This window comes from Rhipicephalus sanguineus, chromosome 6 (genome assembly GCF_013339695.2).
Source record: "Rhipicephalus sanguineus isolate Rsan-2018 chromosome 6, BIME_Rsan_1.4, whole genome shotgun sequence".
NCBI classification, from domain to species: Eukaryota; Metazoa; Arthropoda; class Arachnida; order Ixodida; family Ixodidae; genus Rhipicephalus; species Rhipicephalus sanguineus.
Window position 1 is genome coordinate 145204606 of NC_051181.1, and position 27059 is coordinate 145231664.

The 27059-nt window shown below is 46.8% G+C and overlaps 1 protein-coding gene across 1 annotated transcript in view; it reads right to left on the minus strand.

The window, feature by feature from the left end:
• Positions 1-27059, minus strand: part of LOC119396654 (exportin-4-like) — a 49970-nt gene that overhangs the window by 20544 nt on the left and 2367 nt on the right. The window contains 9 exon segments of the mRNA XM_037663945.2: positions 4210-4334; positions 7135-7205; positions 7207-7260; positions 9766-9942; positions 20207-20500; positions 21301-21407; positions 22234-22399; positions 24151-24267; positions 25834-25975. Of these exon segments, the coding sequence (XP_037519873.1) occupies positions 4210-4334; positions 7135-7205; positions 7207-7260; positions 9766-9942; positions 20207-20500; positions 21301-21407; positions 22234-22399; positions 24151-24267; positions 25834-25975 (1253 nt within the window).

Sequence of the window (27059 nt, forward strand, 5' to 3'; positions counted from 1 at the left end):
GCAATACCTTACATGCAATGGTGCTACATGTCTCGTGCTGAAAGCTACATTCGCCGCAAAATACGTGACAGCCGCCGGTGAAGGCATCAACGCGTTTCGTGTGTTACTTAATCGGCGTCTTTCGGTATGTCGCGAATTCGCGACAACCGGCAGTAAAGGGTTAATGGGGTAGAATATTTGTTCTTGAAATTTTTCTTTTTTACGTTGCGATCAAACAATAAAACAGTCTAGCAACACTGATAGGTGACAAAAAGAAGCGTGTCATGCATTGTTGTGCAGGGTATATCAGTGGCTTCGTTTCGGTATGTATGTCTCAGCACTCCTTTCAATATAATGCACACTTTATATTGCACAGCTTTCTGAAAGATCTCAAAGAATGTAAGAAATAGGAGCTAAATGTGGGATAAAAGGAATGGCAGGCTTCTGACTCTTTCTGTTCCTGCCAGAAAGCTACACCTCTGGCCTTTTCACTGACTGGTGTCTGCCAGGGTACTCACAGACACAAGTATGCATGCACACTCTTCATACAGAGACCAGATAGTTTCAGAATGCTTTGGGGCACACGGCGATTGCCCCATAGCTTACGCAGTCGCGTCACAAGCAACGGCAAAATGGCAGTCACTGTCAGTGGGAGGAGACTTTTTATTAAGATTCTGGGTTAAAATGTGCACTGAGAGCGCAGCTTTGAGTGCACTGCGCATAGCTACACTGGCAATCCTACTCTCAGTTGCAATGATACACTGCAAATAGTTGGACAACAATGTCAAGGCAGCAAGTGAAAGCACATTCTTAACCTCTTCCATCCTGTTGCTGCGATGTCGCAACACCCTGTGTCTTAACTCATGAATCCAAATGGGATGCTCGTGAGAGCTAAACCTTAATTTGGATGTCATGTGAAGCCATCTGACATTAACCCGTCAGTGCATTGCCATTTCTGACTTTGGAAAAAAAGTGAACTGCGCATGGTGTTCTCAGGAGGGTGAACACTTCAAAAAACTTGCGCTGCTGTATCCATTCAGGTGCGTACATTTAATTTACCATCCCTGCAATACTGAGTTTACTTCATATTGCCATAAAATGGGAGACCAGTTCGCATGACAAGTCGACTAGTCTGAGTTTGTTTAGTGCGAAAACACGCACTAAAAATGCTGTTTAAGCTTTTTCAAAGGTGCCCTGCAGCACTTTCCCAAGTAACCATCGAATGGCTTTATTAAGGGGGGACGCGCCTTTCGTATCGCGAAAAATGGCATAAAATCGGTTTTTTTGAAAATCGCATTTTCAGTTTCTGTAGACCCTTTTCTATCAGATTCCAAAATATCTTCACCAAAAACCACGTAGAAGTGCTTTAAAAAATTTGTTACGCCTGCCACGGTGGCGAAAGTTATTGCAGAAATCGCAAAAAAACGCTGATTTTCAAAAAATAATAGCTCCGCAACGGCGCCACCGTTCGCCGATATTTTGGTCTCGTCGGAACGAGCATTTCTCCGTCTTCGAATTCCCCGCCTCAGTTGGCTCCTCCCTTCGAAAACAAGCGCACAAAAAGCAAATGTCCGAAGGTCGTTTCGAGGCCTCCGATTGGCCACGTCCGCCATGTTGCCCCAGCGCGCCTCGCCATTGGTCCGATGCGCGCTTCGGGGGATCGTCGGCTGCTGCTTGCGCTTCGCGAGGTCACGGCTGTCGAAAGTCGCGGTCTTTATGACGCGTTCGCACTCGTTATGTGTTCACGGCTCGAAGTCGACGATCACGTAGAACTTAATTACGTTTTAGTTAGGAGCTGCAAGCGGAAGCCCGATCAGATTACGATGGCACGCCGCGCTTGCAGCGAACGTCGTAAGCGCGCGTCTCGGTCCGACCCTTCAGTTGACTCGTCGGATCAGCGGTTGGAGGTTCTGCTATCAACACTTCGTACGTAGTGACGAAGATAATCGCGGGACGACTCCTTGTACTCGCGACCACGCCTTACGTACTTTGAAACAAACATCGGGCACCGCGGCCGGCGCGTCTACTGCTCGGAGTCGTCGCTAGGCCTAACTCCGCTCACGGCGCCGGCGTGCGAGACGAATCTCGAACTTTGCGGGCAAGAACAACGCGTTAGAGGAACCGCGGCAGTGTGCTTCTTCGTAAGCAACGCAGCGCATCGCCCGCCGGCTCCTCGGAACCTCGGATGGTAATTTTACGCATCAGCATCGGACCCCCACAGCCATGCTCGTCGCGCAGCGGCCGCGCGTCGGCGTCCCGAAATGCGAGACCAAACACGTTGCGCGCCGATTTTTCGTCGCCGCACCTAGGGATATTGCGCATCGTCACCGAATGCCGCGACCCAGAACATCGCGTGCAGATTTCCCGGACTCCGCGGCCGAGCACTTCGAGGTGAAATAAAGCACTGTTGATGCAATTTAGGCGCGCTTGGAGCCGTGCGTGGTATCGCCGCAAGCTCTCATGAATCATCTGAAAAAAAAAAAAAAAAAAGCCTCGCAGATAATCGTGTTCACCGCAACCGGGTGAATTGTGAAACACATCACAGTCGAGGTTTACAAGTGAGCTTGAGTGAAGCAGGGAGATGAATTTACATCTGCCCAATTCGCGTCTTGAATAAACAGCTAAGGAATTTCTATTCCCCCAATGTTTTGGCCGTAATTGCCTGTTATTTAGGAGGAAGGGATAGGCTGTCATGATGAGAGCCACTCTTAGTAACCTATAAAAATTATTCAATGACCAATTGCAATAAAGACTTAGTGATAGCACGAATACAAGAAAGCTGGCAAAGCACCACAGCATATGGCCTAATCACATTACAATATAACGGGCAGCCGAGAAAGATTATCTGCGCTTGAAAAAGGCTAAGAATCGATCACTAGAGAAGATGGAAAGGCGGCAAAGAAAGAGAGTGCCAAAGGACACCTCCAGTTATGCTGCAGGATCATTTTAGAACTACATATGTGCTCAAAACTTTCAAACGTCGTTTTCTCAAAATGACTTTTTGGCTAGTGAGGCTGCTTATCCCAGCCATATCTCTAGAACCACTCATCGAATTTCCATAAGTCTTTTTTTATTATGTACTTGAATAAATTTCTGAGGGGGTGACAAGCCCATTTTTTCAATATATTGTGTCTGTTATTTATTATAGTTAATCAAAATTTGATTGATAATATCCTAATCACCAACACTAAATTTGATGGTCTGCTAAAACTTTTCAGCAAGGAAATTCAAAAAAAGGGCTCTGTTACCCCCTGAAGTATCAATCTGGGAATCATCACAGTTAATTTCACAGTTCCAGTACCTTTTGAAAGTTCTCCAGGCCTGGGATAAGAGAACCATGTGCATTATTCTGACATACTGCCATAACTTGAGAACCAGTGAACATAACTTTATGAAATTTTGTAATTCTTCTAATGCTTTTGCTGTGAGTCTATCATGAAAATTTCATTAAGATATCTCAATAAACAAAGAAGTTGGTATCCGAAGGTAGCCTCCCCCCTTAAAAGGAGTTTATTGCCTCACAAATCAACCACCACAAAGATTTTTAGACTCCATCAAGTATGAGTGGAGTTAGAGATTTGTCGCACGCTGTAACTGCTTTCTCTCTTCTCTCGTCCCGACGAGCGTGCTGGAAGCTAAGCAGAGATGGATGGCACGGGGGAAAGAAGTTATGCCACGCTCGCATTATGACCTCGAGCACTTTTTTTTTTTTTCTTCGAACACGCGGCTTACTTTCAGAGTGATTGTGAGCACATGTGCGGGCCCGTGGTGGCCTCCCTTGTCGGCTAGGGTAACTATGCAGCTCGCGATGCTCAAGTCAGCCAATGGCTGTGAATTTGGGTATAGGGGGCGGTCATTTTGGTATATGGCATCATATGTAGAAAGAAGAGAGAACGATTTCTAACTGGCTTTGAGAATTATTTGTAAATTCCAGGCTGCGTGCTGCACTATAATGTTTGGCTCGCGTGTTCTCAGAGAGCCTCGACTACCAAGCAGGCAGTGTTTTCTGACAATGTTGAAAAAGTGTTGCAGGGCCCCTTTAATCTAGACAAGCAAATTTGACTTGGGGTAGTGAAAAGGTGTGAGAGTAACATTGGAAGTTTTAACTCACACACAATCTTTTCTAATTGCAATTCGAATGTTCGTTAGTAAAAAAAATGCAGGGTATAAGAGGATACGCACCCAAACATGACAAACGGGAAGACCTTTTGAAGCTGGTCATTACGTTACCAGTGATGAGCACGATCCAGTGGAGGTCCTCCAGCAGTTCCTTGTGGGCAGCAGTCATGGGAGTGCCAGCTTGAGGTTGACCCTGCAGCAACTCCTGCAGGCGCTGAGTGCGATCCTCCATCACTCTGTTGACAGAAAAGACAGCACACCTGCTAAGCACTGTGGGATTGAAGCTTGCCCATCGACATTGTGCGGGTCTTTCGCCTATTTCTGCCATCCACATATCCGATCATGACTCTCCCCTCCTCCGCGGTCCTACGGTGCTGGGCGAGCGGGGGCGATGTTAGCCTCCCTCACCAGGAGCCGGATCTCGACGGTGGCACCGTGCGTGGTCTCGCGAGACATTTCAAGCGCATTGGGAGGATACTCTCTCTCTGGACATTGTAGGGTAAGCACGTGTTTTCTTCCCATCTGTCGGCTCCTTTGTTTTGGAGTTTGCTCGAACGGAGTTCGCTAACCATGCCTTGCACCAGCGACGAGTGCTTACCTGACGTTGTTCCTTCTGAACGCTTGGCCGAAGAGCGGTGCAACGTTTTCGCGCGTGGTCATACTACGCCGAGCCACACTTATCGAAAGCCAACGCAAACGGAGTTTTGCCCTCCCTCGAGCAATCAGGCCCAGTGGTTGCTGATCGTGAGAGTACGCAGCATGGTTGCAAGGGACCCTTTCCCTTGGCGGCGTGTCGCCGTTAGCCATTGCCCAGGGAGACATGCTAGTGGCGCCCTTTTGTTCTGTATTTCCGCCCGTGGTGTGGTTAAGCCTCTTTGCTTTTCCCGCCGCCTTTGAGAGCGGGCGTGGTACGTCGTTTTTTGTGGTGTTGCCGCAGGCAATAAAGTGATGCGGATTTTCAAGAGCAGTACTGTGTACTTGCCGCGCTGCGCTCAGCGCCTTCGTTGCCCAAACGCACGTGTGCAGTGGCGCACTAGTTCACGCGAGGCGACAGCAAACACGGCCCTGTGGCTCGCTAAGCCCGAACCCATGCTAGTGGCCATACTCCGGTGAGATACGTGCACACTAACACACACTGTCAGTGCCATTGCAGAAAAAAGGGCGAGACAAAACCACACGGATTGTAGGATGAGTTCAATGTGGGTAACACAGGAAAGGACTAGTTTGTAGCATCGGCAGCACACTGTCGCAGTTTTTGGACAGAGCAACTGGAAAGGTGAACAACAAATGGGGAGCTAGTAAATGTGAAACTGAACTGGTGTTATGAAGCCCATGAAAATCTATGCGACAGCGATGAGCTCTACATGTCACTCACACAATGAAACCCCATTAACACGATGGCTTTGGTAACAAATCTCCTGCGTTGCCGACATGAAAGCGGCTATTCTATACCAAAATTGGTGTGATGCCTGCGGTATATAATGTAAAGCAATACATTTTGCTGTACAAAGCGACACAACATGTTTCTGAAGGTCTTGCATTAACTTTTTTGTAGGGATGGGCGAATAGTAAATTTGAGGTTTGAAGCGAATCCGAAGCGAACAGTGATTTGGTCGAATAATTTCGAATCGAATAGTTCGAATAGTACTCACCACATATTATTAAGAAAAATTGAGCATTTTCTTCATGACCCATGCACAATATTTTTAAGAATTGGAGGTAGGTATAAGTCAATGTCACTTTTTTGGTTTGAAATGAAGTGGAAGAAACTTTGAATGGGTATCAAAATTTGAATAGCAGTAGGGTGCGAGTTATAAGTGGTACAATACGTTACAAGTTAAAAATTACTATACTTAGTGCATATAAGCCCATATAACACACTGTTAAATTTTAAAAATTATGTACACTTAACATTGAAGTCTGGCTTCGCGGCAGTGCAGCTTTCCCCTGACAAGGTGGTTTTACCGTACAGCAACCCGACGCTGCAGTGAAACCACCTTTACAGGAGGTTATGTGCGGTCAAACATAATATATTCGTTCATTTCAAATACTTCGAAATTTCGAGTAATATAAATTCGTATCGAAGCGAATTGGAATACTTTAATATTCCTTCGAATATTCGAAACGTCCGAATATTCGCCCATCCCAACTTTTTTGTCTTCTGACGGGCACTAGCATTCGTTTATTTGTTCCTTCAGTGCATGTGATCATTAAGCAAGCGTGGCCAGCAAGAGGTAGTAGCACCTCACTGAACTACATCATGTTCCGGCTTTTTGCTCCTTGTCGCTCATAGCACTTCCAGGTGATAAGCGAGAGGTTCTGGAATTCCAAAACTGAAAGACCGAGCGATTTTGGGCAAGCAACACATCGCACGAAGGGCCTGTTTCGTTGCTCATCACTGTCACATGGATTTTCTCGCATATGGGGTATAAACAGGAACGTATCAATGAGGTTCTACTTGTGCAAACACAGTGTCCTTACTTAGCCCAGCAAGCATGTCGCAAGGTTAATTGCAGCAGTTGAATCAGTCATAAACCATGCATGTCGATAAAATCAGAACGTCTAATTTAAACTTACTACAGTAGAGGTAACATGGCAGTAACGTCTATCGGAGTTGCAAGTATGACAGTTCAGTTAGCACAGAAAAAAAGATGGATTGGGCTAAATTTCACCCTTCTGGCTGCCAACGACTCTGCAACTACGCAAACTGGTAATTTTCGACAAAATATTTTATCATTAAGTGGAATAGTCCACAATGATTATGTATGTGCACAGAAACTAGCTGCCTTGAAGTGCCCAGAAAACTGCGACTGCTTAGAAATTTATAAAGATGGTGTGTCGCAAATCACATCACAAGAACATTTGAAGCAGTTAGGATGAACATTTGACAAATCAATGCAATGCCCATAATTCCAATGGCAGCTGAACAATCGCAGCACAAGAGTTCCCTGTGGTAGCTTTTGCAGGAAGCGCCGGCTAATTAGGTGTTAGCAAATCAGGTGAAGAGGGTGGTGATGTCTTCTATCCATGCCTTACCGACAGAGCAGGGGCAAGCTGTGGGGCAGGACATGACGGCCTAACATGCCGACCACACACAGCTGGTCACGGATAACGGAGCCGATCATCCTCATCTTCCTCAGCCACTTCCTCCTCATCACTGATCTGCACACGCACAGTAAACATACATGAGAACTGTACTAAGGCTGTAAAGCTTTCTTGGCCATGACAAACAATGGTGCACTGCCTACATTAACGTCCTGTATAGGTACACTAATCACGTAGAAACCATCTGCAACGATGGAAGAACAAAACTTGGTGCACAAGACCGAGACATGCCAAATGTACACAACAAAGCTTCTTTATCTTGTTATCTTGAACTCTGATATCCCACAATATTGGTTAACATTGAATTATTTCCTTGGTCTGGTACCAATGCAGATGAAAGCATCTGACAGAGAATATATTACTGACTCCATTTTGCAAAGGCTGCCTGTGGTTTACATGGGGCCAGTGGGCTAATATCATAATTTTGCTTAGTATCTCGAAACTCTGTTGCCACATTCTTTGCAGTTTTTACGCGTTAAGTTAAGGGTGTTTTACAGAACATGTTTTCAATATGACAAAAGCAAGAAATGATGTGGAGACTACTTAACCATAATTGCAGTTTTCTATCCTTAAAACCAAAGCATGCTGGGAATTGTCTTAATCATGGAACTACAGTCGGCTTTACATTTAATTTGGAGCTTGATAGGCAATTATGCAAATGTCAACAGTAAAGTCAACTAGCACTTGTAATAACAATGAAAAATTGCTAGAAGCTAGGTTACAGCAATTTTTACACTTGCAGGGATATTTAAGAAGAATAAAAGAAACTTTCTTTCAATACATCTATTGGCACTAAGCCATCAAGGAAGAAAGCCATCAACAGCAAATGCTCCAGTTAAGATGTGCGCATCCTTGTGTACACTTCAAACACTGTCACTATTATCACTGCCTAATCTTAAGCAGACAGAAGGTTATTAACAGTTAACGCTATGCACCATACAGCTAGTTCTTTCTAACATAATAATGATACAAGAAAGAGCGCCCATTCATGACTGATTGCAGGACCTCACAAGAAACTACCATGCAACGAGGCGCTACGTCGTGACTGGAATTTCGAACCATGTTGGTCCCATCTCCTACACATCGGGAGTCCATGCCAGCAATAGCGGCCTGTAGTAGAGTCAACAGAAAATGCTTTGCACCATAGTACAGCTTTTGCAAACTAACAACACTAGAGGCATCCGTGCAGTGTGCTCAACACTAAAGCAAGGTGTAGGACTGGGCAGTTGGTTTTCCATGATGGAGTGCACAGTGTGCAAGCAGACAAAGCGATAGAAAGGAAAAACTAAGAAAAGCCCGGAACAGCTCTCGTTTCAGTTGCTCCTCTTCGTCCGCCTTCCCGCTGTGCACTTCCTCAACGCTGCTTGAAGGCTACAAAGGGGTCATGACAGTGGTGTCACATAACTAATCTTCAGAATATCTAATAAATGCTCCCACAGCGCCACAGAATCCTATCAGAGTACATCTGTGCAGTACTTGGGCCATTTCGTACATGGCCACCACATAGCAGGTCACACTGAAGATACATCTACCTGCCTCATCAGTATCGTTTGGGGTTCTGAAAAAGCTCACCAGATTCACCAACATCTTCACGTAAGGCAACAAAGAAATGCTACAACATTCGCCTATCCGGAAGGTGGTATGATACAAACCGTATTTACTCGAATCTAAGCCAATGTTTTTTTCGAAAAAACAATGTGCGAAAGTGCGGGGGGGGGGGTCGGCTTAGATTCGAGTACAATGATTAAGTTTCTTTTTTTCTGGCCTTGCGAATTTCGGGGGTCGGCTTAGAATCGAGGCCGGCCTAGATTCGAGTAAATACGGTACATACATAAAAAACTGGCATGTTCTCGTATTTATAAGCAACTTCTTGGCAAACGCCATGGCTTGTGTGAAGATGCGAGGCTGAGAATTATTCATACTTTCGACCGCTGCATCTTCGGCATGCGCATACTCTAGCATAGTAAAAAACAGGGCGAAAACGCAAGGACGAGACAGATGAAACAGGACTAGCGCTGTTACTACCAAAAAATGCGTTTATTTTTGCAGTGCAAATATATACGCTTTTTCAACAGGAAAAAGACAGAGGGAAGGGAGAGGATTTTCCTAGCACATGCGCACCTGCCGGGCTTGTCAACGAAGCGTGGAACACTCAACTGCGACTAACCTCTTTGTCCGTTAGTGTGATAGAAGGGGAGCTTATACAAGAGTGACCTGCCTCGTCCTTGTGTTTTCGTGCTGTTTTTTACTATGAATGTGTACCAACAAGCTCAAGTTTGCACGCTTCTCACATACTCTAGTTTTTCAAAAGTGCTGTAATGCAATGCGATGCACACGCTAATAACCTCAAGCTTCAAGTTTGCACTGGCATAGGAAGCACATGTGCGCCCATGTTGCCAAATTGGGCTGCTGTGCTCGAGAAATGTGGTCTGATTGGGCACGTAACAAGATGCTCGAGACAAGGTTAGGCCGCAACTTGCCTAATGCACTTGTTGTAATGTGCCAGGTATGAAGTGACATTAAAAAATGCCAGCTGAACTTTCTATAAGAAGCATGACAGACCGGGGGCCGAGTGCCGTCAGGGGCCGCCAGTCGGCTACGCAGGTACAGCTCGAAGACTCTCATGGTGGCCACCTTCAGCGGTTCTGCAGGAAACGTTTGTGGCTCTTGAAGCAGGGGAACCCACGCGTCCAGAATGTGGTCGAGTGTCTCCTGCTGCTGCTCGGCGTCGTCTCCAACCTGCACATGTTTGCATTGATTGAAATGCCTCATCAACATTTGCTCAGGCAATAAGAATGTGCCTAGACCATCATTTCTGAATGGCAAATCTTGCGATTGTCAAAGAAATTCAGAAGGCCAACACTAAATTATTTTCGCTAATCTTGCAGGAAGAAGTTAAAAGAGTATAACAGAAAAAGAAGGCAAAGCTGCTATATAAAAATTTTGGGCCAGAACTTCAGCGCCATCCCATCAGTTTCCATAACAAACTTCAATATACGCAGTACTAGTATTTCGCTCCACATTACGTTGCCGTGCATCTTTTTCGTGACTGGGTGAATAAAATTCTTCTTCTTCTTAGACTGCCGAAGGAAGATTGCTGGACCAGTTTTAAATAAAATTAGGGGTGTGCGAATATTCGAAATTTCGAATATTTTTCGAATAGTGTTTGCTATTCGATTCGATTTGCACTGGAATATTACTATTCGAACTATTCGAACTTCCCAAAAACAAATACAGTCAACGTGCGATTGAAAGTGACCCCTTCAGATTTTCAATATGCTTCACCTCATCACACTCTCGTATTGCGGCAAAGCTGCCTTTCAAGCTCCATTATGGTCGAACTTTGCCGAGAGACAGTCGTCCAATTGAAAGTGGTCCCTAGATTTTCAATATGCTTCACCTCAACGCACCCTGGTATTGCGGCAAAGCTGCCTTTCAAGCTCCGTTAAAGGGGTCATGAACCACTTTTCCAAGTAATGATCTAATGGCCTCAGTATCGGAGTGTACTGCCTCCCGAATCGATTGCCGCAAAAATTTCTCGAATCCGTCAAGAATCAGCGGAGTTACGCGGGTTTGGCGCACGCTCCCAGCGCTTTCTCTCTTTTCTCGTGCCGACGAGCGCACTGGAAGCTAGACAGGGAGGGATGGCATGGGGGAAAGAAGTTACGCCAGCGCGCGTCATGAAACGCGATCGCTCTCCCGCTGTGATTCGCTTGCGCGAGTGCGGCTACCGTGTACTGAGGAGTGCGGCGCCGGCAAGTGGCGGCACCCCGCGGCAAGAAGCGCATCTGATCCGAACGCCGCTCTCGATTTACGTCGGCTATCGGCCAATAAGCATGCTATGTCTCTTGCGACGTACAGCGGACAGACGCCCCGCCCACCGACGAGAGTGAGAACCGGCCTCTGTTTGAAAAGAGGGTGCCTGGGGAAACGGCAACTTCGCGCTCCGCTTGTGGCCATTACGCGGCGCGCACGACTGTAATATTTGGCAGAGCAGTTCATAGCCGTGTCAGCTTTCCGCAGGATGTGTTTTTTCAATCAGCCCAAGGGGTGCTTCATGACCCCTTTAAGGTCGAACTTTGCCAAGACAGTCAACGTCCGATTGAAAGTGGTCCCTAGATTTTCAATATGCTTCACCTCATCACACCCCGGTATTGCGGCAAAGCTGCCTTTCAAACTCCGTTGCGGTCGAGCTTTGCCAAGACACAGTCAACGTCCAATTGAAAGTGGTCCCTATATTTTCAATATGCTTCACCTCATCACACCGCGGTATTGCGGCAAAGCTGCCTTTCAAGCTCTGCTACGGTCGCAAATGTACTAACTCAAGAAAACGCTGGTTCCAACATGGAGATGAAAGATGTGGCAGAGGTGGGGGCTCAATTAATGCTGTTTTGGACCTGAAATTTGGGCAGGAAGTCCGAAAAATCGGAAGCCGAAGCTTTTTAGCATCCAAAATTTCAGATGTTCTTATATATTGACGTCTGCGAGGCAGATTTGGAACTCCGGACTTGAAGGGAGCACACCCTTGTCCCAAAATTAGTTGGGCTTCCACAGAAGTTGAAAGAGGAGGAGAGGCTGAGGAAATGGCATCTTTGCCTATCACGTGTAAAGTGTTGTCGGCAACACTTTGGTTCCACCAAATCATGTGCAGAAATACAATTCGGCCTCTACATTGCCTCATTCTTGATAAAAAAACTATGAAACACCACCCCACCAGTGCTTCGTCAACCTAGCGAAAAGAAACACTTTCATGTTGCTATCTCATAAGAATATTGCCGCGCTCGAAATAGACAGAGAACGAAGACGATGTGCGCGCAAACAGTCTCGTGAAAAGGGACGCTGACCAAAGAAGACGAAGTGCATTTGTTTATGTCTTTGCTCTTGGCTGCTGCATAAAAACACGCCGTCGGTTCTCGGACTCAACGTCTCGGTGGTCTGCTTACGTTGAACCGCGACACTGGTGGAGGTGCTGGACTGCAAGCCTGCCGATGCACTACACCCCATCTGGGAGCCGTTCATCAAGTCCCGACACGCAGTCACCTGTTACGACACCAGTGCACCGCTTCAGTCGGCGGTTGCTAGGCCTCGCTCCTGAGCTGACCTCCTTGGACGAACATTCTACCAGGCATTTCTCACCTCTGCCAATGGCCTCCGCCAGCCAGCCACAAGTGGTCCAAGGGATACAAGGCAGCCCCGTTTCCAATCCAGCCCAGGTAATGCTTCTTCAGCCACTTGCACCTAATCGCTTCAGTGGTGCCCCACATGAAGGCGTTGAAGATTGGCTCGAACATTACAAACGCGTTGCCGACATCAACCAGTGGAATGATCAACAGAAGCTCGCCCGCACGTACTTCACCCTCGATGACAGCGCTCACACGTGGCTTGAGAATCGAGAAGGCCGTATATCGACATGGGATGAGTTTCGTCAGCAGCTGATTGACACCTTTGCTAGCATCGACCGTCGAGAGCGGGCTCACCAGTTGCTTGAGTTAAGACTTCAGAAACCTAACGAAACTGTGGCAATGTTTGCTGAAGACGTGACGCGCCTGTGTCGTCGCGCTGATCCCAGTATGTCTGAGGAAAAGAAGTTGCGCTACCTTATGCACGGCGTGAAGGAACAACTGTTCGCCGGCCTTGTGCGCAATGCCCCAACTACCGTGGCCGATATTACAAGAGAAGCCACTGCAATTGAGCGTGCTCTGCACCAAAGATCGAGGCAGTATGATCGCTCGTCCACTACCACCCCAAGCAACGCCGCTTCAGTGACTCTGGACAATCAGGGCTCCCTACGTGACCTCATCAGAGCTGTTGTTCGCGAAGAACTTCAGAAGCTTTGGACTCCGCCAGTGGATACACCAGTGACCGCCGTTGCCGCAGTCGTTCGTGACGAACTTAGGCACGCTTTCTCAGCAGCTGATCTCGGTCGCGAGCAGCGTCAAATGAGTTACGCCGACGCTGTCCGCCGTCCACCACCCGTCCCGCCTATCACATCATACTACCAGCCACCTACAGCCGCACCTTTGTCGCAACCTTTGCAGGAGGCTTTCAGACATCGGCCCATGTCTCCGATGTCTTCATGCCACCAGCCATCACTTGCCGCGCCTTACTCACCACCACAAGAGGACATGGGACGCCCACAATTTCGCAGAACGGACGCTTGGCGCACTGTCGATCGGCGCCCCCTCTGCTTCAACTGTGGTGGTGCCGGCCATATAGCTCGCTATTGTCGGTACCGCGACACATCGCTTCGCCCGTCTCGGCCAGGGTACGACGGTCGCCGTGCCAACGCCGACTATACTGTTCGCCATGACGACCCTGGTTTTCGAGGACCTCCAACGACGTGTTCTCCATATCACGAGTCGCTTCCCAATCGCCAGCCCAACTCCGCCCACCGGTCACGCTCTCCATCCCCTGCACAGACATCGTCACCGAATCGACGTACTTTTGCTGACCTTCGGGGAACAAGGTCGCCCAGCCCTTACCGGGGAAACTAAAGGCGGCGACCTCTCGGGGTAAGGTCGCAGCCCGACCACAAGACGATAAAAAGTCCCCAGTACTGCCGCTACAGAACGACGCGACGTCGACGAATATTAACAGCGACGAAACGGTGAGCGCCGACCTCAATGTACTTATTGATGGAGAGCAAGTGACGGCTTTAGTCGATACGGGTGCTGATTTTTCCATAATAAGTCACAAGCTGGCCGATCGTCTTAGGAAAGTAAAAACGCCGTGGACAGGACCACATATAAGAACAGAAGGTGGTCAATTGCTGCTCCCTACTGAAAGATGCACAGCAAGAATCAGCATAGGAGATTCCTCTTTCGTCGCGACTTTCATCGTTCTCCCAGAGTGCTGCAAAGATTTGATTATAGGAATGGACTTTCTCAGGGAGTATGGCGCAATAATCAACATCCCGGACCGCGTGGTTTCGTTTTACGAGAGTGCTCGTCTGCCTGATTCTTCATCACCAGAACACAAATCCTTTCGTCTCAAAGACCACGACATAGTTGTGCCACCTCGATCATGTACCCTCGTTTCAGTAGCATGTGACGTACCGTTCGACGGCGAAGGAGTCGCCTACCAACTAACCTCGCTGCTTTTCACTCACGGGATTTCAGTAGCACGAGGAATAGTCAATGTCACCGACGGCCGAACGAACTTGCTGTTGACCAATTTCACCTCCGAGCGACGGCACCTTCCAAAAGGCACAACTTTGGCATATTTTGACGAGATAGCAGATGTTTGTGACTGCTTTTCAGCACTCGAAGCAACGCCTACACAAGACCCACATGACCTAGCACCTAACCTTGACGTCAACCCTACTTTAACTCAGCAACAGCGGGAACGCCTCCTTGCGCTGCTAGCCGAGTTCCACGATTGTTTTGCGTCGACCACGAAAGTTGGCCGGATGTCCTTGACCAAGCACCGAATCATCACAGAGGACACGGCTAGACCAATCCATCAAAATCCGTACCGTGTGGCTTCGAAAGAACGAGAAGCGATAGAACAGCAGGTAACAAAAATGCTTGAAGACGACGTGATTCAAACGTCTAAAAGCCCTTGGGCGTCACCTGTTGTTCTAGTCAAGAAGATGGATGGCAGCCTGCGTTTCTGTGTGGACTATCGAAAGCTAAATCAGGTGACAAAAGACGTGTACCCGCTTCCCCGCATAGATGATTCGCTCGACAGGCTTCGAAACGCACGTTACTTCTGTTCTATGGACTTAAAGAGTGGATATTGGCAAATTGAAGTCGACCCCAGGGATCGTGAAAAAACCGCTTTCGTGACGCCGGACGGACTGTACGAATTTAAGGTCTTACCATTTGGCTTGTGCTCCGCGCCTGCTACTTTCCAGCGTCTCATGGATACCGTGCTCTCTGGGCTTAAATGGAGAACCTGCCTAGTATACCTTGACGACGTCATTGTGTTTTCTGCAACGTTTGACGAAACCTCGAACGATTGCAGGTGATTTTGCAGGCCATACGGGCCGCAGGCCTGACGCTCAAGCCGGAGAAGTGTCACTTCTGCTTTGAGGAACTACAGTTTCTTGGCCATGTCGTCAGTTACGCAGGAGTTCGTCCAGACCCCGAGAAAGTTGCCGCTGTCGCACAGTTTCCGACACCATCAGATAAAAAGGCAGTCAGGCGTTTTCTGGGTCTCTGCGCATATTATCGGCGGTTTATTCCAGATTTTGCGCGCATTGCGTCGCCTTTAACTCGCCTCACGAGGGATGACGTTGCATTTGTTTGGGGCGACGACCAGGAAGCTGCTTTCAATGACTTGCGGCAACGTCTACACACGACCCCCGTGCTTGCCCATTTTGATGAGACAGCCCCTACAGTGCTCCATACTGACGCCAGCAATGTTGGCCTTGGAGCTGTGCTTGTGCAGCGCCAGAACAACGAGGAAAGAGTGATCGCTTACGCAAGCAGAACTCAGTCACGCACAGAAGCAAATTACTCGACAACTGAAAAAGAATGCCTCGCCGTGGTGTGGGCAGTTATGAAATTTCGCCCATACTTGTACGGCCGCCCATTCAAGGTTATCAGTGACCACCATTCGTTGTGTTGGTTAACAAGTCTGAAAGATCCTTCCGGGCGATTGGCATGCTGGAGCCTTAGACTACAGGAATTTGATATAACGATGGTGTACAAGTCGGGAAAATGACACACGGACGCCGACTGCATGTCTCGATCACCGATAGAGTCGGCTGCTTCCCTTGAAGAAGAGACGGCATTCCTCGGAATCCTCGACACGTCAACCATCGCAGATCACCAGCATGACGATCCTGAGCTACTTGGCTTGATTAATTATTTAGAAGGACGAAGCCAGAACGCACCCAAAGCCTTTGCAAGAGGACTATCGTCGTTCTGTCTGCGAAACAATGTCCTTTACAAAATGAACTTCTCGTCAGACGGGTCCACCTACCTGCTTGTCGTCCCTACCGCTCTTCATTCTGAGGTATTGCAAGCGTGCCACAACGAGGTCACATCTGGACATTTAGGCTACATGCGCACACTGGGCAGAGTTCGGGAGAGGTATTACTGGCCTAGACTCACCGCTGCCGTGAAGCATCATGTTCGGACCTGCCTCGATTGCCAGCGGCGCAAGTCACCTCCGACTAAACCAGCCGGTTTGTTACACCCTGTCCAGATCCCGCCAACGCCATTTGACCAGATCGGAATGGACTTTTGGGTCCACTTCCTACCTCTAGTGCTGGTAACCGCTGGGTTATAGTGGCGACCGACTACCTTACCCGCTACGCCGAGACAAAAGCCATCCAGAGAGGCACAGCAGAGGAGGTGGCCCGATTCTTCATAGAGAACATTGTGCTGAGACACGGTGCGCCGTCGATCGTTATAACAGATCGCGGAACTGCATTCACGGCCGCGCTTTTAGATCATGTGTTGGTGCTCAGCGGTACTATTCATCGTAAGTCGACAGCCCACCATCCACAAACCAACGGGTTGACCGAGCGGCTCAACAAAACTCTGGAAGACATGCTTTCAATGTATGTGGACATCGAGCACAAAAATTGGGACGAGATTCTCCCTTACATAACGTTTGCATACAATACTGCTAAACAAGGAACCACACGGATGACCCCATTCAGCCTTGTTCACGGACGAGAAGTAAGGACCATGTTGGACGCGATGCTGCCACATGAATGCGATAACAACGAAACGAGTGCCGACGCGTTCACTCAACGCGCAGAGGAAGCCAGGCAGCTCGCACGTCTGCGAATATACCAACAGCAAGAGTACGACGCAGGACGCTATAATCTACGTCATACACCTGTAACACACGAAACCGGGGACAGGGTATGGGTGTGGACGCCTGTACGAAGACGGGGACTATCCGAAAAGTTGCTCAGAAGATACTTCGGACCTTATCGAGTGCTGCGACGACTAAGTGACGTTACCTACGAGGTCGTCCCGGATAGCCCAAACTGTACAACGCGTCGCCAGCACCGACCTGAACTTGTGCACGTAGTGCGCAATAAACCATACGTCAGCGAGTGACTCTACGAAGCACGGTCGCTTGTACAAAGTGACTTTATGCGCGAATGACTGTCTCAGCTATAGCATCGGGGCGATGCTCTTTTAAGGGGAGGCAAATGCCGCGCTCGAAATAGAGAACGAAGACGATGTGCGCGCAAACAGTCTCGTGAAAAGGGACACTGACCAAAGAAGACGACGTGCATTTGTTTATGTCTTTGCTCTTGGCAGCTGCATAAAAACACGCCGTCGGTTCTCGGACTCAACGTCTCGGTGGTCTGCTTACGTTGAACCGCGACAATATGCTTAGGAATTCTCTATAAATTTTTTTCCTGCAGTTTCACTTCGAAGTATTCGAAAAATATTCTAGAAATATGCGAGAAGTATTCGAAAAATATTCGATTCGATTCGCACTCACACTTCAATGTTCGAATTCGCTTCGCACCCAAAATTTTGCTATTCGCACAGCTCTAAATAAAATTCATTCACTCACTCACTTTTTAGATTGACATGGCAGAGCAAAAGTTCCAACACACAGTGGGCGAGAGTTTACTAGAATGCACAAATACCAGCTCACCAACAAAAGCCAGCTACATATAGTACAGAGATCAAACCGAACAGCACAGACTTTCCTAACCATTCTTCAAACACTGTGCATACAGATCACAGCAGAAAAATTTTGCGAAACACGATGTGGGCTCTGGTGTTAAGCCACCAAATGCACACTACAATCCTTTGGCTGCACAAGCCATTTGGGCTCCTCACATACTCCAGTGTCATCTATATTCTTGCACCACAAACCACTGCTGATTTAATCTGCATACCTGCCAAGCTAGGGCCTTCAAAAATCGCGAAATTCCCGAAAAGAAAGAGGGGGGGGGGGCGATGAAAAAAATAATAATAAACATTCCTTGCTTCTCGGGGCCACAGTGACGTCATATCTAGCTCTGAATGGTTGCAGTAAAGCTTTTACACGCCGGCGATCATAGCGGTGCTCATAATTATAGTGCGAATGTCTAATTACATACTCGCACAAAACAAAATCTGCTATGACCCACAAGATATAGTAGCCTTTCCTCACAATAAGCACGCTTCACTGCATAACATTGTACGACGCCGAAGCTAAATTTGCATGCGCTGCAGTGTGATGCTATCGCAAGTTCCCTGTTGAGATAAAGATAACGGGCCAAACAGTAAATACAGTCGCCGACCGATAAATCGGACACCGATAATTCGGACATGCTCGGTAATTCGGACAGTAGCGCGGCACCGCCGATGATCCCATAGAAGTAATGTGTAAAGACGACCGATATTTCGGACAGCTGCGAGATCTACATTCGATAATCCGGACCCTGTCCGAGGCTGTCGCGCACGCCGAATCGCCAGCCATTATCTCCTCCGGCACCCATACCATACAAAGTATGGCCTCAGAGATCAAAACGAAAGCTAATTGGGGATCTATGAGGCTTTATTTCGATCGCTACGTTGTGCCTCAGAGATTTCTAATTGGAAATGCCGATCTTGGAGGCACTGGTCAACTATGGGAAATCATATCGACATCGCGAACATCCTATATTCCGGTTCCTGTCTCCCCGCGCTGCGCTGCTATCGCCACCGTTCTGTTGAATGCGTCTGCGGTAAAGCGTTCTGCGCGCGCGTTCATTTTTATCTTGGGACTTGTTTTATTTTGCGCTCTGCTGTCTCAAACGATCTGAGTTAAATGGCGCCAACGGTGCCCTCACAGCCAGCTCCGAAGGCCGCGCCGACGACAACGAAACGCAGCAGATACAGTCAATGCCGATTTTTCGGACGCCCGATTTTCCGGACATGCTCGAAAATTCGGACGCTTTCGCGGCACCGTCACCAGCCCCATAGACGTCAATGGTCAAGAACGTCTGAAATTTCGGACGCTAAAACTCTTCGGCGTCCGATTTTTCGGACTTTCTGCCCAAATTGCAGGTCCGAAAGGCAATAATTGAAGCCCCCACCTCTGCCGCGTCTACCATCTCGTAGGTTCGAACCAGCGCTTTCGTGAGTCGACCTGTTTACGACAGTAGCAGAGTCTGAAAGTCAGCTTTGTCGCGATGCCGAAGTGTTACGGGGTGAAGCGGACCGGAAATTCAAAGGGGCTGCTATCACGGCGCCGTGCGGCGATGTCTTTGCGGATAAGCAGTGGAAATGCACGGAGGCGTGATGGCGGCAGGTGGCAAACGCGCCAGTGCGGCTCAATCGCTGACAAGCCTTACGATAAGCATCTTCAGTCAACTGCTCGATAGTGCATGTGGCCTGGGGCAGTTACTTGCGTAGTGCACGCATTTAATAGGCGAGAACCCAAACGCGCCGCGCCGCCATTCATGCTGCCTCTCTGTGCGACCGCGAAGTGCGCCGTTGCCTTCGCGAACGAAACCAGCTCGTCATCGTACAGCGATCACATCACACTGGCGGAGATACAGGCGGACTTGGTTGCACGTAAGCGGAAGTGCGGGCAGCAACGCATTGACAACATTTTTCGGCCACCGGGACCCTGAAGTGTCAGTAAAAGTATTTTTTTTCTGACGCATTCGTTTTTTCGGACATTCGATAATTCGGACTTATTTACGTTCCTCGTGGAGTCCGAATTATCGGTCGTCGACTGTAACCAAGGCCACACATTAATGCAGCGGCCTTCCCTCCCCTTACATCAGTGGGTAGGGTCCCACAGCAGGCTGTTCTGTTTCCTCAAGGCCAGAAAATTTTTAGAACCGTTATTATTTGTTATTTTCATTTTGGGTGGCTGTTCATTAGGATATTTATGGCCGTGCCCATACAATCAGGAGGAGTGGTCAGAAAACGGGTGTCTCCCGGGCAAATCAAGAGGGTAGGCAGGTACAAATCTGAACCCGTCTGTGCCTTCTTTCCTCAGGAACTGACAAGAGTGAGCACCTAACTCGTACACTCTAGTCTACATTGAGCATTGGAAAGCATTTGGGTCAAGCAAACCCCCCAGGGATAAGGAAGAGACTGACCGGTGACTGGAGCACGCAGCAGGCCAAGTCACAGAGGCGCTCGAGGTATGGGACGTGCATGTTTGCAGGCAGCAGGCTAGGTGGATGGAAGAGTGCGAGGCGTGCCAGCAATTGAGTTACGCCAGCGCGGGGAGGCCTCACGGCCATCAGTTCCAGCAGCCCACCCTGGATGAAGCGCTTGAGGTGGGTGTTCCGCTGCTGTCGCTCTCCACTGTGGCTCAGGGTGGCCAACTGCAGCAGGCACTGAAGGGCCACGTGTGCCAGCTCTCCGTCTTGGCTCAAGGCACCATAGAGCTGAAATCGATTAATCAATTTATTGATTGCATCTAGCATTGCTTACACATTTCAGATACAGACCTGCCGACCCTGGCAATTGATGAACACCGTGGTCCAAGAAAGAAAATAACAACAGTCGGTGAAAAACAATTAAAACTGTTTTGCTTCTCGAGATGTGATGCAGAAATTCGATAAGTGCATTCTATAGAGATGCTGCAGATCAGGCATTCTGCTCTATGAAAGCACAACAGTTATCTACATCGCAAAACACGTGCATGGCACTTATTCACTGAGCCTCCATGTAACACCACCTGATGCATTTGTTCCCATTACTATTATCGATAAGCAGATTATGCTTTCATGGGCAAGTCTGAGTAATACAAGAGGTCCAAAAAATCACGATGAGAAACTGAATTAGAGTTCCAGGAATTTTGCAACAATTGATTTTGCAACGATTAGTCCCATAATGCTGTCTCCTCTTTTAATGTGACAATAATGTGACTGCCAGCAGTAGGAGCACAGGAGGATGGCACACAGTATGACCAGCCATCTTGACGTGTTCGGCCTTTCAGCCCTCCATCCATTAGCAGAATGTGTCACTGAGGTGCACAGTATACATACCAGTGGCATGTTTCAATTTCTCTCATTTGTGTAAAAGTAACAGAAATGAAAAATTTATCACCACCCCCTTTGCACCGATCCCAAAGCCTTCTTTTTTAGCACCAAACGTTGGGAATGTCGGTATTCCATATTTATTTATTCCCCCCTCCCCCTTCCATTCAAATGTGCCAAGTACTAAATGCAACGGCACAATGTACCTGTAGCAACAGCTGCGGAGTTTCATCAAATGCCCCTTTCCAGTCAAGGCCAGGCCGCAGCGTCGGAGTCTGCTGCGCTTCAAAAAGACCTACAAGCTTCCGAGGCACTGAATGCCATTCAGTCAAGGGAAAGAAAAAATTGGTTTTCTTGCATATACAATTATTACACCGATACAGAATATCTTCCGCACAGCTCTTTCTTTTCCCCCTTTCCAACATACACTGCACGGTTTCAAACAAGCAGCCTGGGAGTTTCTGAAGAGGGTGGTGCTTCTGTGTTGTGCATTGGCTACCTGTAGTTTGTCTTCCACCCTGCACCGATACGCATACTGCCTCCATTCTCGGAAGAATTCTTGAGAAATTAAAGGCGACAAGAGAATTTTAAAGGCGGGCAGATATTCTCAAACATAGGCAGCAGTAGAGACTGCTGATGCTAGTTTTTTTTTTTACTTCAGCGTAAAATGGAGGAACAAAAACAGGTCATACGCATTGCAATAGTAGTGTAAAAGCAATAAATAACGCACCACCAATTCTGCAGACAGCATGGAATATTTGTTCCCTTCAAATCAAGGTGGCGCTCGTGCACCTATCATCAGGCAAAAGAAAAGCCCCGTTATGGCATATGGCCTCTCGACGAAACATGTTACCACAGTTTTCCCCACACAAAGAATATGGCAACACTTATATTCACCAAGTGCCATAGTCCCTCCAGCAATATTTTACAGCCTTACACAAAATTTCCAAGAAAATATAATAACTAAACCCCTTAATCATGAATGCTGACAACACACCTTCATTAACCCATCCTTAAGAGCTGTCAAATTTACACATTCCTTTCGAGACATGATGCCAGCTTTGCAGAAATAACATTCTAGCCGTTGTGTGGATTTAAGCCACTTCCGGCCGGTCATTACAAATTAAATCAAAGGATACACAGCATGGAGAACTGAAAGTTCCACGACAAGAGCTGTTCTGAAAGCAGGAGCAGGCGACGTAGCAAGTTGCGGTCCTCAGGACGCACTGGACCAGTGCCCAGGCGATTGGCTGCTTCCCGAAGGCCCTGTTGGCAGAACTGGAACACCTTACGCAGATGGTTTGCCTGGGTTCAAAGGTACAAACCATTATAGCTCGTGCCTATTAAAGCATCAATATCGGAAACAGCCGGAGGCCAAAAACAAAACAAAAATACAGCCAAGAGTTTGATGAAGATATCTCTCGAAAGGGAACAGAATAGTTAAAATGTATGTACAACAGGTGTTTTATTTGGTGCTGTTCACGATGAAGCCATCTCAGTGCTGCAGTACTCTTAAAATGTTGCATTTTGACAAACTAATGCAAGCCAAGAGCCAGTGGCTTGCTTTAGTTATGTCAAAATTACCAACAGATATAGACATGGCAGTGATAGCAAAAATGAAGATTTTAACAAAATCTCACGTAAGCACCACATTCTATGTGCTGCTTATTTCCCAAGTATGATGTTTAAAGGGGTCCTGCAACACTTTTGCAGCATAGTCAGAACACACTGTCGATCAGCAGTCGAGGCTCCTGAGAACACGCAAGCCAAACATCATAGTGCAGCACGTGGTCTGGAACTTACAATTCATTCTCAAAGTTAGCTAGAAATCGTTCCCTCTTCCCTCGACAAATGATGCCATCAACCCAAATAATCACGCCGTAAACCCAATAACCACTGCAATTAGCTGATTTGAGCATCGTGAGCTGCATAGTTACCGTGGCCACCGCAGGATGCCGCCACGTACCCGCGTGTGCGCTCACGATCATATTGAAAGTAAGCCGCCCGTTCAAAGAAAAATAGAAAACAAAGTGCTCAAGTTCATAATGCGCACTGACACAAGGATGCATATTCTTGCCCCCTTGTCATCCCTGCTCCCCCTGTGTAGCTTTCAGCATGCTCGCGGTATAAGAGGAGAGAGAAAGCACTTGAAGCATGCGACAAACCCCAGTAACTCCGCTCGTACTTGACGGATTCTGAAACTTTTTGCGGCAGTCGATTCGTGAGGCGATAAGCTCTTTTAATGAAGCCATTCGATGATAACATGGAAAAGTGCTGCAGAGCCCCTTTATAGTATTCCACTGCAATTTATCGACAAGATCTTTCAAGCTCTTTAGTTGCAGGAAATTTATGAAATAAACGGCTGACATCTTATCCTCCCTCGGGCAACAGGTTTCCAAGGAGTTTGGCATGAAATAGCTCCAACATACAGTAGACTCTCATTAAATGGAACCTGAAGGGGTCAGGAAAATATGTTCTGTTTAACAGGAGTTGCCATTTACTGAGAGATGAACAGAGGTGCAGAGTTCAAGTACGAAACCAATCATATTAGAGGTAGTTGTTCCAATAAAGCAGCGATTCCAGTTAAGAGATTTCCGTTTACTGAAAGTATACTTTACAATGGCCAGTACAGTACATTGAATGCTCACTACAACGGACCATGATAATCCAACAAGCAAGGTCACTTAATCCAAAGCTTGTTCTCTGCAAGAGTAAGGTCACGGTAAATTGTGACCTTTGCATATAGTGCCTACTACTATGTACTTAGTGCTTGCTATGTATTTAGTGCTTGATTATTGGAACCAGGACACAACTGCAGCAAAAAAAAAATTTTTAATATTGAAAGTAAACAAGAACAAAAAGCAAGTTCTAGTGCAACTACGTAGCTTATTTCTGAAATGTGGATATGCAAAACTTTTTGCAAGCACAGCATACGCAGAATACACTGAACTTTAAGTGCGATCTGTTATATTCCAAAGTATGTCATGTGGGAGTCCAACTGTAACAGTTACAGACTGTAATCGCACCCAGCAAGGACGAACAAGCTTAATACTTACTTCAAACGACTTCTTGGCTCTGAGATGAACTTCCCACGTGAGGCCAACATCTGTTGCTCGTGTGGAACTCGAGAACTCGACCAACAAAGCACTTAGCAGAGAGCATCCAAGAGATTGCTAAAAGAGAAAATAAATATATTAATAACTTGGCGGTGCACTGAAAGTGCTGTAGTTTCTTTGTTTATACTGGCTGCACAGATTCCTACTAAAAATTACCAGAGTGAACTGTGCCACTGGAAGTATTCAGCTACCATAGAAATGATGCTTAGTACATTAAGTTGCCAAATCATGCTTGTGGCTTCAAATGTACTTGTACTGTTAATAGTACTTATCGTGCCTCTATTACCAAAATTTCTAGGCTATCATCACAGCTTTTGAAACATACGAAGGCAGTGTTTACGTGCACATGTGCAATAATTGCAAACTGGTGCATCTTTAATGCAACTGATAGCCTACAAATTTTTGCAGGAACCTCCACAGTACTGACGACATGAGAAAATACAACGCAAGAAATGTGGCGTTTCACGAGGTCTGGGCATTACAAACAAACAAGACTTGTGCATAAAATCGCACGGTGACAATGGCTGAAAAATATTAAACCAATGTAAGATGTTACAGCCTCCGGAAGCAAGAAGACAGCTTGAAGGATTGCTTTTCAAGTTGGTTCACATGACAGATCAGCATAATATAAATATTTGCATTCATGCTTTACTTACATGTCACTATTAGGTACCAGAAACAAGACCTCCATGTATACATGTGGAAGAAAGTATCTAACCATTTCCTTTTGTTTAATATATAGTTAAAGCTGATTTACTTTGCATTAACACAGAGATGCGGATTGCAGTGTTGTGTAGTGGATTGTTACACTGATACCGCATCCCGAATTTTCCTGTTCATTTTTCATGCTCATTCAAAATGCACTGCACAGTTGCTTTTTGTCATATGTGAGGACATAAAAAGCTTATATCAAGTTATTGTCACTTTTTTTCAAAGACTGGTAATAACAGTATGATTAAACACTTTCAGCCTGCTCCGCATGCACCTTACATCATATATCTAGGGTTAAGACATTATGTAATCAATTCACAGTCACTTTTAAAGAATGTGGCGATGAAGGTGGTGTGTTGTCGTGCATTGGAGGCGATGTGCATCATAGAACCTTGGTAAGATAACTCAAAGATACAAATGAGAGTCTGCATTCCCTCTACCTCAGGAGAGCCTGTCGCCTCGCAAGTGAACGCATCGCAAGAGTCTGGCACATTGCAGTGCAAAAAAACACACAACGGCCGGAACACAAACGACGACGACGAGCACTGTCGTCGTCGTTCGTGTTCCATCCGTTGTGTTTTCTTGCGCTGCAGTGTGCCAGAATTATGTACCAACAAGCCCAACTCACCACTTTAAGCATTGCAAGAGCTTACTTCTCCATGTTGCATATCACACTCTAAGTGCATAAACTGCGAGAAGCACACAATTCAGGAATTCCTGCGAGATGTGTAGCGTCCCAGTGAGTGATAGAACTCACTGCACAGCACAAATGCTGTGGTCGTTTTTGTCTTCTTTGCTTCACTGTCCTAAATTGAGACCCAATGGCGATGCCGCTAGTGCTGCTGAAGTACGTGTACAAATTAGCTCACCATAAGAGCAGTTAATAAATGCAAGAGAGAAAAGCTCACTGACCAGGTGCTGCTCTCCAGAAGCCACCATCTGCGTCGACTGTTGGAGAATATCGTTCAGGGCGTCAGCACCATCTTCCACACTGGCGCGCTTGGAGCCGAGGGCCAGCACCAATGCCAGTTCCTCGCGCACGTAGTTCTCCATGCTGTACAATAACACGGCAGAAAATACTTTAGAGGGAAAAAAATTCTGACAAGTGTCGATAGCCAGCAGGCCAAAGGACATTAGAAAGTGATAGACTCGAATTATGGGAACTGTGCAAGGGCACGTGGGGTGTCTCAGTTGAGTGCTGCCATCTCAGTTAAGGGGGGACATGGTACCTGGGGCTATCTTGATAATTTTCTGACCAGATTCAATTAAAAAGCACAGATATATATGAATTTCTTTGTGCTGATTTTAAAAGTGCAGTAATTTTTTCTTTGACTCAAATAATTATTGAGATAATAAATATTAATCACCAATATTTGGTGGGACAATAGATAATAATAAACTGAGCAGAAAGTTATGTTTAATGCATAAAGTTATGTTTAATGCATGAGTGGAAAGCCGAATGAATAAGAATCGAACTGCTGCAAGCAGTTTTTAAATCAAACAACAATTAACAATTTAGCAGCCCATTGAAATTTAGCATTTACAGTACAGCTACTAACGATCAAGAACACAGGCAGTTAAAATAATTACAGAAGAAGAAAAGAAGGAATTGGCATGCAGCATTTCAAGCTTTATGCGTTTAGCTTCATACAGGAAAAAATGTTAGAGCTGTAGCTATTCTAGAGCTTGAGCAATTGTCGCACCAAACAAGCAGGGTGAGTAAAAGCTTGTTTTGAGAAAATGCAAGAAAACAGATAAAGCTCATTTTGAACCACATGTAATGGAAGATATTGAAATATTCTTGTTAGATGATTAGTCTCCACCAGGGCCATAACCTGCATGCCTACTGTTGTAGCACACGTCATTCAGAAGCAGCAAGGCGATATAAAAGCCCAATTTTTGTGCTTTTTCTCAATCGAAATATAGCTTGTTTTGGTTATATAAATTGCTGTTGGGGCTGAAATATGGATCCAAGATGTAAGAAACTTGGTCAGCACTTGCGACAATGCCTGTATGTTACAAAAATACTATATTCAGAAAATTGATTTTTTCCATGAGTTTTCATCTCTAAGACCAGTGTGCCCCCTTAAGTGCTACGACATGACATAGAGGTTGCATAATGTGCTCTTCCTGCAGCT